Raw genomic sequence first — 14417 nt, 5'->3', positions numbered from 1 at the left:
ATGAAATAGCAAGCTGTTGGCACAGAAAACTAGTGTTTATCCAATGGCTAGTGTTTCTGGCGATGTACATTACTTAAGTTGTACCTCTATTCCCGTGGAATCTTTTATAGAAATGACATTTTGGTTTATCGAGTATCTCCACTTGAAAGTTTTTATATGCGCACATAGCAGCATCAAAAAGGTTTTGATGAGAACATATCTTTGTTTTTCCTACAAAGCTATGTCAATTTGACTCTCAAAAAGGGTTTCTATTTGGAACTGGTCTGATCCGTGGCTGAGACCTATGGATTTTATAATGGCCATCCAATATTGATATGGCTGTATAACATATGTTTTGCACAGTGTGGAGACTTCAAGGAAGGTGTCACTCAGCTGGCAGCAGTAAGAACAAGATGGCTGTCTAGAGGAGAGCTTGTGATAAGAGCTGCCAGGCATTATGAGGGAGCAGCAAGGATACTTATTAGAAGAGCTGTACTTTCTGCTTCAAAGTTTATCCATCTGACACCAACAGATGACATGACACCCTTTGACAGGTGAGTTGTATTCCTGCCAAGTGCCAATAGGTGAAGTATGCTTCATGGCATCCTTCAACTGGAGACTTACATCCATTCAGTCATTTAATAGGCCGGCTGTATAAATCAGCCTGTAACACGGTCAAGTATAGTCATACTGGCCACCACTTTTAGATTAATTGTATTCTAGCAATAAGCCGCTGTAGTAGTCAATATGTCAATGACAAGTCATATGGGTCATGATCTCAGAAAGTGGGTCATGATCTCAGAAAGTGGGTCATGATCTCAGAAAGTGGGTCATGATCTCAGAAAGTGGGTCATGATCTCAGAAAGTGGGTCATGATCTCAGAAAGTGGGTCATGATCTCAGAAAGTGGGTTAAGTTGAAAATTATCAAATTTAGATAGTTGCTTAGCTTAACAAAGGAAAATTTACAAATTGCCCTGCAGAAAAAAATTTGTTTTTTAGAACTGATTTTATAGTCAAAAGTCTACATGTATTTTTTTAAAACCGTTGAAACATGAATCCGAGAAAATCGCGTTTAAAGTTTTGAGTCACATAACTATTTGTTTACAGTTAGAATCACCTTAGCCACTATTAAATTTAGCCGTAATTCCACATATACACAGGTTCTACGACAGAATTTTATGCTGAATCTAAATATTTAAATTAGAAAGTCCTAATTATTTTATGTTTATGGATAATATTAGCTACAAGATGATAACCAAATTTTATTGATTGCCAAAATTTGATTTGTTACTGCACAAGAATATAGTAACATGTAACATAAAAATACCTTTCACCTTACAGACAATACAATGAAACTTAATTCTAAATCCAAATGGTTAAATTAAAATCTTTCTATTAATAAAGATCCGTATTAGTCCATATCTAACAACTTCTTGCTCTTCTTACTGTGCAATTATTCATCTGTCTTACTGTGCATCTACATCAAAACCTTCCTCATCAGATAATTCTGCATCAGTTAAATTGCCAAAGTATTTTTCGAAGGTATCATGTATATCTTGATTACCAATCGTGTCAATGAAAAAGAAATGATCGTTTGACTTATGCGATGCCATGTTTTATTATTTCCGGTTTGCATAGCAACGGCTTCGCGAGACAAATTTATGCTGCTCCAAGCTTCTGTTGGCTAAACAGAGTTAAGATTTTGAACGAGCATACTTGATTGGCGTAAATAAAGGTAACTTTAAAAACACAACAAATGCACGTGGCATTGAGTTTATTAACTTGCTATCGCTATTACGTGAATTTTATACGTGCGACTTAACTCCACCTACCGAGATCGCGACCCATATTGTCATTATATAGGTCATTATATTGTCATTATATAGGCATATGACAATATTTAGATGCGTCATGTCAAAGGCCGACACGCTTGTTTTTATTAGCACAAGTGTAATCTTGGGTAGTTTTTTGATTCCGGGATATTCATTTTAGCTTATGTATAGTTTTTAGCTCAATCAGATTTCTTGGCTGACAGGCAACAGCAGGTTGAACATAACGAGTCAGCAAGTTTAAGGAAAGCATGACATACCGTCAAACTTCTATCCGAACGCCATGGCGCTCTATTTTTCAACCCTTTCCCTCTAGTGACGCTTTGTTTGAGGTGATGTTCAAATAGAAGGTGGCATCAACTAATATGCTATAAATCTGCAAATTTATAATTTCTATAATTGTAATAATTTATCAAATGCTACAAATTTTCAAGAACAAGTGACATAAATAAACCATATTTATAACACATACAAAAACAAAAATTAACATTTTTGAAACAAAAATATTTACATCGTTTGCTTGGCCAGTTGTCTTCTGAGTGTTGCTTTCATTTAGACCCATTTCATTTTCTTCTACATGTTCAATACCTTCTACAGTGTCTTCTGACCTCAACTCTTAATTTGCACTGCTGGGTCAATATTAGCGTCTAAACAATTCATTTAGAGTAGAACTTACTTGCCATTTAAAATACATTTTTTGCTCATATAAAGATAAAGTTTTAGCCACATGCGCGTTAAGCAGAGGTTTTAGCCTCAAAATAGTAGTACAGATTTTATCGTAATCACCAAACCGTTTTTCGTATACATCAAAGTATCAAGTATTTGTATCAAGACCGCATTAAACAAGGAGCTACTATTAGCCTGATACAGTTAGTAAGAATTTCTACGGTGTTGCTTCTAAAGTTTTAACGAAAAAACGTAAAGCTTTGGAGTTGGCAAACGGACCTTAGTATGAGCAGCAACGACGAAATAATTGATTGTTGATGTAACCGAGTCATTATTAGTACGATTTTGTAGACACCTTTCTACTGATCACTTGTTATTATGGGTTTGTGAAAATTAAAGAATGTCTAAGTGTCGGTCATATAGAGGTGACGTTTAAATAAAGGTTTTACGGTATATTATTTAGTCAAGGGTCCTTTTGTCTCATATAAGAAATATTTCCACTCCGTGACTAAGTTATATCTATATGTATATTATATACAAACTGTTAATATATTTTGTTCCTGATATTATGTAAGTGCACATTGTTATTATGTAGTTGTTTGTGCGGACAACCAGGTGTGTATCAATTTGTAAATTGAAATTCATGCATGATATAATGTATCAGTGTGTAGCCCTAGCTGCATGACTACTCTATGCATGGTAAGACAACTTCCAAGGCTTTGGACTTGTATGTAACCACTATCTTATGTGTAGAACGCCCCAATGTGTGTGGATTATATTTGTCTATGATAGGCTGCTTGATAAGGAGGCCTCTAGAGCTTATGGTCTTTGTCAAGACTAACTAGTCCTCCATTGGCTAACACCTTACAGTGCATATGAAAACGTGCATGGGAATTCCTATGGTGCTGATGTCTATGGCGCAGATGTCTGTGGCACATTCTATGGTGCAGATGTCTACAGTGCAGATGTCTATGGTGCATATGTCTATGGTGCAGATGTCTGTGGCACATTCTATGGTGCAGATGTCTACAGTGCAGATGTTTATGGTGCATATGTCTATGGTGCAGATGTCTATGGCATAAATGTCTATGGTGCAGATGTCTATAATAGTGCAGATGATCTCATCCTATGCAGTAGAACCTGTTAAAGCTCTGATCAGATGTTGTGCGGGTTTTAGATGGGTGCATGCAGCAAGTCCAGCAAGGGCGGATATTGCGGGAGGCTGGAGTGACACCCCACCTATTTCGTATGAGCACGGGGGAGCTGTGACGAACGCTGCTATCCTTGTTGATGATATGGTAAGGCTGCTCTTGGTTCTTCTCAGTTTGAGACTTATCATAGAAAGTGCCTCATTGATCATATTTATAAAACCTTATGTTACCTCTTTGGAGCCTATGGCATGCGAGTGTTGTGCATTTTGTGAACAAGAGTTTGTTGAAAAAACATTCCATATTCCAAGTGAACGAATGATCTATGGATTATTATGAACCCTCAATCTCTGGTTCAAATCACTTGATCGCTAATAGTTCAGTCGGCGTTGGGCTGAAGAAATGGCATTCAAAAATGCCATCAGCAAAAATGCCCATGTTTTTTGGTGTCGTCGGCAATATGACATTTAAATAAAAGAATGAGAAAATGCAATGCTATTGAAGACCACTGGGCACAAAAATAGCACTTCACCATCGTATTGACTTGCCTAGCCAATAGAATGAAATTGGCACATCCGATAATACATATTTAACAGACAAGCAATACCGCCAGACAGATTTCTTTCAGGAATCGTGATTCATGTACAAGAAAAAGGATGGGTGAGGGATAATGAATGTGTCAAATATATTACCGAAGTGTTTGCTTGCAGGCAGATACTACAAAAAATGAAATTCTAAAATTAACGTTATTCCAGAAGGGAATGCTAGCGATGACAATTTGAATGGTGAAGAATGAGAATTTGTGTTTGATCATCTCATGTTGAGTAGGAGCTCTAGTATTTTACTATTTTATAAAAAGATCCCTAAATGTGATATCATGTAATTTTGATTTGCGATGATTGTTTGAAGTTTAATTTTACAAGACCTTGACCTTGAGTCATGAAAAACGTAACTGCCTTATAAGCCGAGGATATGGATTTCTAAGCTCGAAGTTTGGTATCAAATTTTCGACAAAAAATGGAGGATTTACAGTCACTAAATAATCGAGCGCATTCACGATTCATTTATGTAAGCTTTTAATTTGTGAAATCTTTTAGCATTGGTCAGAGTATTTTCACAGAATGTTTTAAAGTATGCTACACTCTCGTGCAATCATATACCATGCTACTAAAAGAGATGGTTCAGTTGCTGTAGTAATATCCATAGTAAATGCACCATTTAGATTAATTATTTTTATTCAATTTGATTATAATGTACATTGTTTGAGTAGCCTTGACCCAGTTAGTGCACAGTTTCTGTTGTATAGAAACCTATTGGTTGTGATATGAGGCGTATCCGCGAGAACAAGATAGTTCTTGTGCTGAACTCTACCTCGGATTCTTCTCCAATCACAATCAAGCATTTGGATGGTCTGCGGGACTACTGCCAGCCTCAGGTTCCAGGTGAGTCATTATCTGTGATTCTTTAAGATGTTTATAAAAAGTTGGATGAATGCTGCAACTAGTATGGAAATTTACTCTCATCACTGTTGACTATTTTATCAATTACAAAGGACTTCAGTGTACACATTTGCAGTTTTTTACATTTGGAGCAATTTAACCATATTTTAGCTTTGACCAAGATTGATGCTGCTTCACGTCGGAAACCATTGTAAATAAAGCAGAACTCTTCGAAATCGTTTAGTAGCAAGAATACAAAAAATGAACATTTAGTTGATCAGAAAATTGTTGTTAAAAATATCTAGTTTAGTTTACTTAAAACTTATTAACATGCCGGTATCTAAATAACATGTATGTAATGAGGTGAGAAAAAGCATACAAACTTTACCACCATTTGCTCATCGCTATTATGTTTCCGGTTTATGCTTTCCTGTTCATCAATTTTGTTATAATTTATGGCGCACAGGCTACAAGTATTTAGCTACGATCTTTGACATACCCAGTTTAGTACGAAAGTCAGCCGTCATCACCTCTCTTGACTGAAGGCTGGTTCACGCTATATCACCATATGTCCGTGGTAACTTACTATTCATCTACTATGTGCACTGTAAACCGATGCCATTGTTGAGGCAATGTGAATACATCGGGAAAGTTTGCAGCTGTCATACATTTTCAGCAAAACTTGTTTGTTGAGCATCCCCCACAGCACATGCAATGTGCACCGCTTCAGTGATGATGATTGGCCATTGTGGATTGTTCAATCTATACTCTCTTTCATGGCAGTTGCTGCCGGACTTGTATTTCATTGTTTTCATGACCGCATTGTGTGAGAGCGCTATAACTCGCTCTATTCCAGGATCAAAATGTGAGTGGTTTTGTGATAGTATAAACATTGTTATTACAGACGATCAACGAAGTATTGTGTGGTTAACTCTGACATCCAGCGATATAGTGTGAAGCAGCCTTAATGTCAGTGGTACGATAGCTACGATAGCTACGAATGTGCATTTCCTTGACCGAAATTTAACTTGTTTCTTTTTTTTGCCAACTAGCAACTAGGGTGTCACAAACTTGTACTCATTCTGCAACACATTGGTGGCCTTCTATTCCATCAGATGATGTAAAATTTTCTGCTAATTAATTGGTTAAATGTTTTAACAGCATATGCTCCCATTGTCAAATATTTGGTTGTACTGAATATTTAATTGCCCGGTAAAAAATTATTTGATAGCGAAAGAGTTAATGATAGTGGTGACCGTTTTTGAAGAAGCAGTGTAAGACAATCGTGCTCATTGGCCTAATCAAGTAGAACATAAGCCTGGATTTTCATGCACAGTGATTTGTGTCAGCGATAGAATCAGCTGGCCTGTTGTTTAGCGACCTTTCTGAAATCATCTCATCTCTTGTTTCGTGTCACTAATTTGTGTGTGTGTATTTGTTGCAGGTGCCCTTCTCAAAGCTGCCCTCATTTGCGCCAAAGTGGTAGATCTAGACTCTGAGCAGAGTTTGGATCAGCAGCTAAGCTCCCGCTATGGCGGAGGATTTGAGTTACGCACCTGGTCTAAGCTTCCCCAAGGTTCAGGGCTGGGCACAAGTAGCATTCTGGCAGGTGCCCTGATGGCTGTCATATGGAAAGTAACTGGCCAGGGATACACTGGTTCAGCCCTCATACATGCTGTGAGTTTTCTTCCTTGTTTATTTTTCCTTATTTATAGAGTTATGCTCTCTTGTAACTTTGAAGCCTTTAGTTATTGTGTAAACAATAGAACAATTCATTTGTTAGTCTAGTTATTTTTCTTTTTGTAGGCACCAACAAAGGTATTCTTTTAGCATTTTTAGTGCTGGCTACTTATCAAGGCTTGTCACAACATTTTTCATACATGATGAAAAAGTAAGGACTGCAGTAAATATGCATAACTATAGATCGTATATGGCTCGTGAGCAAAGTTACCCAACTGAGTTGCAGAGTTATCTCATCTTGTCATAGAGTTGCATAAGGGTTTACTTGTGAAAAGTGTAAAATAGGTATTTGATTACGTTTTTTTAAAAGAACGCTGTGTTGTGTTAGATATTAAAAATGTAAATGAGCGAGGTAAAAATAAACACTAGCAAAATGTCATGGCATTGCCTTGCAGGTGCTCCGTGTTGAGCAAATGTTGACAACTGGTGGCGGATGGCAGGATCAGGTGGGTGGCCTGCTTCCAGGAATAAAGATAGGCATGTCCAAAGCGGCACTTCCTCTCTATGTTGACACCCGCAACATTGACCTCTCTTCGCAGCTGCTTCTGGACTTCAATGATAGATTCCTTCTCATATACACTGGGAAGACTAGGCTTGCCCGCAATCTCCTTCAGGTAGGTTCTTAGTCTTTGGTATATTGCTATTGCGGTCACCTATCTGGAAATTTTTACCTATTCCGTTAAATACAAAATGTAGGTAAATCCTTCGTCATATCCCCAAGTGTCACTCAAGTGTCACTCATGTGTCACTCACATGTCATAGTGCACTAAATTTTCATCTTCTGAACAGATCAATTTTAATAGCTTGTTACTTACAAGCCAATTTGTTATTTGCTGCGGTCTTGATGACATAAAATTTCACCCATTAATTAGCAAGGAGGTATGAGATATGTTCGCTATAATGACGCTAAACTACAAAAAAATAAGTGTTGATACTATCTGCTAGCAAGTAGACCAGTTTTCAGTCTCCGTAGGTAGGTATTTGATCTTTGGTTACAGTTAGAGGTGACGACTATTCTACATGGTATCTGACAACACCTGTTAGTACCTGTCATGTATGTAACACAGCCGGGAAAATTTGTCGAATCTGTCATATTGTTATCTATCGGATAATGAAACTTGTTAGCAATGAAAATATGGATGTTGTTGATTGGTGCGTGTAATGATGGAAGTCATTGTAGACATAAATCCACTTGCAGAATGTTGTAAGGAACTGGTACGCGCGCGACCCTATGATTGTGCAAACTCAAGATGAGCTAGTCAAGATAGCCTATGACTGCGAAAAAGCATTTCTGTCAGGTTAGTTTCTCTTTATTTGTTCACTCATATCATTTTATTCATACCTTTACTCGGTTGTTGATGTCTATGCAGCTAGTTTGGTGTGAATGTGTTGGATAACTCTATGCAAATTGTTGGATAGTGATGGTACTGAATAACTGTATAGGGATTGCTTTGCATGGATGCTGTTTGATAACATTATACATATTGCTTGGTATGTGTGATGTTAGTCAACTATGCCAGCTGTTTGGTCTGAGTGAAGTTGGATAACTCTATGGAGTCAGTATGAGACAAATGGTACTGAATAATTCTATGTGTGCTGCTTGATATGGATGGCATTTAGTAGCTCTATGCAGGTGGTTGTCTATGAATGCTTGTGCTGGACTATAAAGTTTTTAAGTAAACGTTTAACCCTTTCACTGCAAGTTTATTCGAATTCTACGATCAACTGCCTACTACTAGCTACGTATTGCTTAGCTTAAGCTTTTGTTTATGCGTCTCCAAAGTAACGTAACTATAAAAACTTCTTCCTGATTTCACTTCATTAATTTTGGTGTAATATAAGTTTTTTACATAGATCTGAATAATGCATTTGTTTTAATTACCTAAAATATTTATCATTGTTTTGGGCTCTGGAATGAATTGAAGTGATTACAATGCATTTTTATAAGAAAATATGCTCCGATATAAATGTAGCCCAATTTAGACATATGAAGAAAATATCTGAGTGAATTAACTTCGTTTATACAGGTTTGACTGTACCTGAAGCACTTATCAAAAAATTGTTATGTTTTCGATCTCGATGTATGAATGAAATAAGTTACAATGTTTTGCTAAGGAAATGGTATATTTTTAGAACCAAATTTAGTTTGTACGGAAAAACATGAAACTGTACATTATAATCAAAGGAGTTGTCATCTCCTATAACTACTAAGCCAAGTTCGTGTATAGACAACTCTTAAAGATTGCATTCATGTTCCTTGAAATATTTCTATAACTCCCAGTGTCAACTCATGTTATGATATAAAATCTCTTTCATTCATCTCTTTTTCTACAATTATTATGTGATGCACACATCACTGTTGAGGACTTTCTGATACAATTGATAAATATAGACATGGCCTCTTCTGAGTGACTGACTTATAGGGCAGATGCTTGAAGCTTGAAAATCATGCTGCTGTATTTGAACATATTTACCTGCAGAAATCTGCCAAATTCGCCATTAGAGACAGGAAATATTGACTGGTTATTTACTTAAAATAGTTTTTGTGACTAACGCAAGTACTCTTACCTTGTTGTCAAAGAAAAGAGTTTGTTACCTGCAGTAAGCACAGTCAGACTACTTTAAAATGCTATACAAGCATCTTATCAGTCATTGCATCAACATTAGGGTGTTGTGAGTAAGTAGAAATAAAGCTAATGTGTTCACATGTATACAAAAGTAGGTATAAAAAAGCAATTTCGGTAGCTAGTCTATGTATTAGGAGTTATTGGCACTTGTTCTACTTAGTCATGTAAGATTTTAAGTACTTCCCACTTCTATGAAAATAATAAAACCTTTCAACCAATTGAGAAATTTGCTGAAGTTTTTTCTATTTTCTAAATAGTTGATACAAAACCTGCTATAGCCCAGCGTTACGCTGCAATAGATTCATGAAGACATACTGAATGTCTTAATGCCTCGTTAAGATCATCCTCAAGAAAAATATTCAATTGTTAAATTTAATATTACCGATATTTAATATTTAAAATATTGACGCGCTATTTTTAATTGTTTAAATAAGTGAGAAATGTTGTAAAACGCAGTTATTAATTGTAAAATGCAGTTATTATTTATACAACGGGTGGGGGGGGTGTGGTTTGCTGCAAAATTATATTTATTTTCTAATCAATCTGTTTTGAATGTTAATGATGCTTATACTGAGCACAAGGTGTACATCTGCGTGATCCGTTGTGTGCATAGCAGGTATAGTGGCAGCTATTGTGTACATAGCAGGTATAGTGGCAGTCATTGTGTATATAGCAGCTATAGTGGTAGCCATTGTATATATAGCAGGTATAGTGGTAGCCATTGTGTATATAGCAGGTATAGTGGTAGCCATTGTGTATATAGCAGCTATAGTGGGAGCCATTGTGTACATAGCAGCTATAGTGGCGGCTATTGTGTACATCCGTTGATCTGCGTGATCCGTTGTGTAAATGGCAGCTATAGTGGCAGCCAATGTGTGCATAGCAGCTATAGTGGCAGCTATTGTGTACATCCGTTGATCTGCGTGATCCGTTGTGTACATAGCAGTTATAGTGGCAGCCAATGTGTGCATAGCAGCTATAGTGGCAGCTATTGTGTACATAACAGGTATAGCGGCAGCCAATGTGTACATAGCAGCTATAGTGGTAGCCATTGTGTACATAGCAGCTATAGTGGCGGCCATTGTGTATATAGCAGCTATAGTGGTAGCCATTGTGTATATAGCAGCTATAGTGGCAGCCATTGTGTATATAGCAGCTATAGTGGCAGCCATTGTATACATAGCAGCTATAGTGGCAGTCATTGTGTACATAGCAGCTATAGCTATAGCAGCTATAGCCATAGCGCTATAGCTATTTTTTTTAGCTATCGCTAAAAAATTGCCATGAAAACTTTTAATTTTAGCATAATACAAAATCTATATCACCGTGCTGTATAATATTTAGTTCTGCATTTAACCTAATGTAATATGTAGTGTGTAATTTAATATATAATATGGTGTGTGACATAGTAGCATAATATAATATGGTAAGACATCATCCAGACACCCACCTCAAGCTCTGTTCACTGTTGATTCATGCATATAAATGCATTCTCAAGGCCCTCCCTCATATTTTCCATTATTTTTGTACCGAGTTTCCTCTCAATGCAAACAGTGCTACGCGATACACAAGTTGGTCGAGTTAGTGAGTGGAGTCATGCACCCATTGACCTTATGAACATCTATAAATAGCTTGTTGATCGTTGTAGAGTACTCGCCTTTCACTTGTTTTTCCTCCTACTCAGGGACGTTAATCAACCTTGAAGTTCACACCAAAACATGTTAGATTAACCTTCTGATTATTCTCTTTTATTTTAAACAGCTGACCTGGTTAGGGTGGGACAGTTGTGGACCCGCTACTGGGAGCTGAAGAAACAAATGGCCACAGGCTGTGAGCCTGTCTTTGTCTCGCATATGATCGGAGTACTAACTCCTTATGCGCTTGCCTGCTGTATGGCCGGTGCAGGCGGGGGTGGGTTTTTATATGTCCTCACTAAAGAGCCGAATCAGAGGCTACTCGTTGAGGATCTGCTGGCTAAGCTGAAGGTGAGCGTATTTTATGTTGAGCGTTCGCAGCTAACTCGTTGAATTTTTGATATCAGGTCACTCTACTGTTCCAAAATAGTCTATGGTCCGGGTTGAACATTTCTGAAGTCGATGCATAAACTGACCTGGTAATGCCAAGCTTTTTGCCACTTTTCGCATCTGCTTAGCTCCACCCATACTTTTTCATCTATCCTTTTTCATCGTTCTCTAGATATACGTACTGCTCCATTGATTTCTTTCTTTCTATACTGTTTCATCGTTCTTTAGATATACGTACTGCTCCATTGATTTCTTTCTTTCTATACTGTTTCATCCTTCTCTAGATATACGTACTGCTCTATTGATTTCTCTCTATCTATACTTTTTCATTGATTCTTCTCCATTCTTCCATGTTCACCCCTCTCTCTCTCTCGCCATCCCTCTCTCTCTCCATCTCTCTCTCTATCCATCCCTCCCTCTATCCATCCCTTTCTATCTATCCCTTTCTATCCATCCCTCTCTCTCCATCCCTCTCTCTATCCATCCCTTTCTATCCATCCCTCTCTATTCATTCCTCTTTATCCACCACTTTCTGTCCATCTCTTTTCATGCAATTCTTTGACCTTGTCTTATATTCATTCCTCTAACCATTAACCCATTTATTTCTACAAAACTCATTTCCCTCTCCTCTTCCTCTTGTTTTGCTTATTACCCTCTTTTTATCAACTCCATGTCTCTGCATTTTTATTGCTTGCCGATGAGTCTGTTTGTTCTACAGCTCTCTGAGGACTACAGTGTCCACAAAGCGTCAGTATGCACTGAGGGGTTCACCATCAGCGTGGAATCTGATTAGCTCAATTGTAAAGCTTTCCATGTCGCTTGCTCTCTGCTGGCACTGACTCTCAGACGGCTACCATGCCCGTTGCATCTCTTGGGCTGCCTGATGTATTGCAAAGCTGTGGTGAGTGACCGACCACGGGCCTCATATACCCGCAGAGCTCTTCGTCTCTCTGACATGCCTGCATAGTCCTGCCATATTATAATTGCTCACCTGTTTTTCTATTCACCATGAAACCTTGAGATCCGAGTTTAATTCGTTCAGTGTTCAACCCTGCACTTAAACCTGCTAATAAGTTAATAGAGTTATTCTCATTAATAGAGTTACTCTTATTAAAAATAACTGAAATTAAATTAACCCATTATAAATAATAAAATACATATCTCTTCGAATAATGAATAAAAACATGTTTTGGATGACAAAAACCTAGCTGCTTATGTTCTACCAATGCATGTTAAAAGCAAAGTGAAAGTGATATTATGTTCTACCGATGCATGTTAAAAGCAAAGTGAAAGTGATATTATGTTCTACCGATGCGTGTTAAAAGCAAAGTGAAAGTGATATTATGTTCTACCGATGCGTGTTAAAAGCAAAGTGAAAGTGATATTATGTTCTACCGTTGCGTGTTAAAAGCAAAGTGAAAGTGATATTATGTTCTACCGATGCATGTTAAAAGCAAAGTGAAAGTGATATTATGTTCTACCGATGCGTGTTAAAAGCAAAGTGAAAGTGATATTATGTTCTACCGATGCGTGTTAAAAGCAAAGTGAAAGTGATATTATATGGAAAAAGGAACTGTTATGTTTTCTTGCCTTAGTGGAAGTTGAAAGCGGCTGAAGGTGAATGGATGAAGGTGACTGGGTAAAACTAGACATGCACATTACTAGAGTTAAAACAGAACAGCAACAGGAGAAAATTCTTTTTTTGAAAAATTTTTGTTAGCATAACATTTAGCTAAAATTGCCAGAGCGTCTTCCTAACTTCAGACTCAAAGTGTTTTCTTAATAACAAATTCAAAGGAATTTCATTAACTTTTTATTTTGAGCAACAAAATTTATAACATAGGGAGTGTACAAAACTTTGGCTTGTAAGTTGAGGTTTTACTGTATCGTCTATTTGGGATTTATCCTCCCTATTCTTTCACACACTAGCCTTAAGTCTGTTGAACAGTTTTTGCCCTGCTCAATTTTTATTTTATTTTCAGCCTTTTAATTATTGTAATCAAGTTTTTTTCTTAAATTCTCCAGGTAGCTGTATGTGCTGTAGGTACGTACTGTAGGTATGTACTGTAGGTACATACTGTAGGTACGTATTGTAGGTACGTATTGTAGGTACGTACTGTAGGTACAGTCTATATGAATTAAATGACTCTTATTTTGGTAATTTTTACAAGGACCAGTAGATTTTCTTACGTAAGGAACATTGCAAATGATATGCAAGGTTTTGCATGTCTTCCTTTCTTGCTTTTGCCATTCCAATGATTTTGCTTGCATAAACGTTTACAAATACTTCGATATTATGCTGTTATAATATATTATATGCATTATATTATTTTTATGTGGATTATAACAAGTTGTGAGTTTGATAATTTAGTAATTAATATATTATAAATATTGACATATTATATATTTATCAATATATAGTATATAGATTAAACCTCATTGTGTTATGCTTGAGGATTGTACAATCCTTTGCTCTGAATTCAATTTTTTCAACATATTCAGTTGGGAAATGCTGCCACTGGACACTAGCAGGTGTTTATCAATAAGAGGCCTATTGATTTTACCACTGTTCATTCCTACACGAGATCCTTCCGGCACTTTCTCTGCACTCATCTAACGACTCATGGGAGCCAGCTTGACCTCTGCACACCATTCTATCAACACGCATTTCTGTCTCATATTTCTTCATCTATGAGCTCAGACGTCTCCTTCATTTTGATCTCTTCACAAGTTTTTGTTTCAGTTAATGTATAAATAACATGATAATCAAATTCTGATTGTTCGTTGAAAATTGAAATTGATTGAAAATCAATCAATTCAATCTTGTCAGATTGAAAATCTTGGCAAGATATTTTTATGGTGCCACATTTTAAGGTGCAATTGTGGTACTATAAGACTTAAAGGTTAACTGAGTACCGGTTTGTGCGATTGTTAGAGCTTCACCATGTGGCGATTTTATTGTTT

At 36.9% G+C, this 14417-nt stretch overlaps 1 protein-coding gene across 1 annotated transcript in view; it reads left to right on the top strand.

Annotated features, from left to right (window-relative positions):
- Window positions 1–13878, top strand: part of LOC137386762 (L-fucose kinase-like) — a 41617-nt gene extending 27739 nt beyond the window's left edge. Inside the window, exons 16-23 of the mRNA XM_068072894.1 lie at window positions 343–533; window positions 3653–3773; window positions 4930–5065; window positions 6507–6739; window positions 7198–7416; window positions 8001–8100; window positions 11191–11414; window positions 12172–13878. Of these exons, the coding sequence (XP_067928995.1) occupies window positions 343–533; window positions 3653–3773; window positions 4930–5065; window positions 6507–6739; window positions 7198–7416; window positions 8001–8100; window positions 11191–11414; window positions 12172–12246 (1299 nt within the window). The 3' untranslated portion in view covers window positions 12247–13878. The remainder of the gene's footprint in view (window positions 1–342; window positions 534–3652; window positions 3774–4929; window positions 5066–6506; window positions 6740–7197; window positions 7417–8000; window positions 8101–11190; window positions 11415–12171) is intronic.
- Window positions 13879–14417: the final 539 nt, after the last annotated feature.

This window comes from Watersipora subatra, chromosome 2 (assembly GCF_963576615.1).
Source record: "Watersipora subatra chromosome 2, tzWatSuba1.1, whole genome shotgun sequence".
NCBI classification, from domain to species: Eukaryota; Metazoa; Bryozoa; class Gymnolaemata; order Cheilostomatida; family Watersiporidae; genus Watersipora; species Watersipora subatra.
Note: the sequence above shows the minus strand (reverse complement) of the source record. Positions and strands in the feature narration are given on the sequence as shown.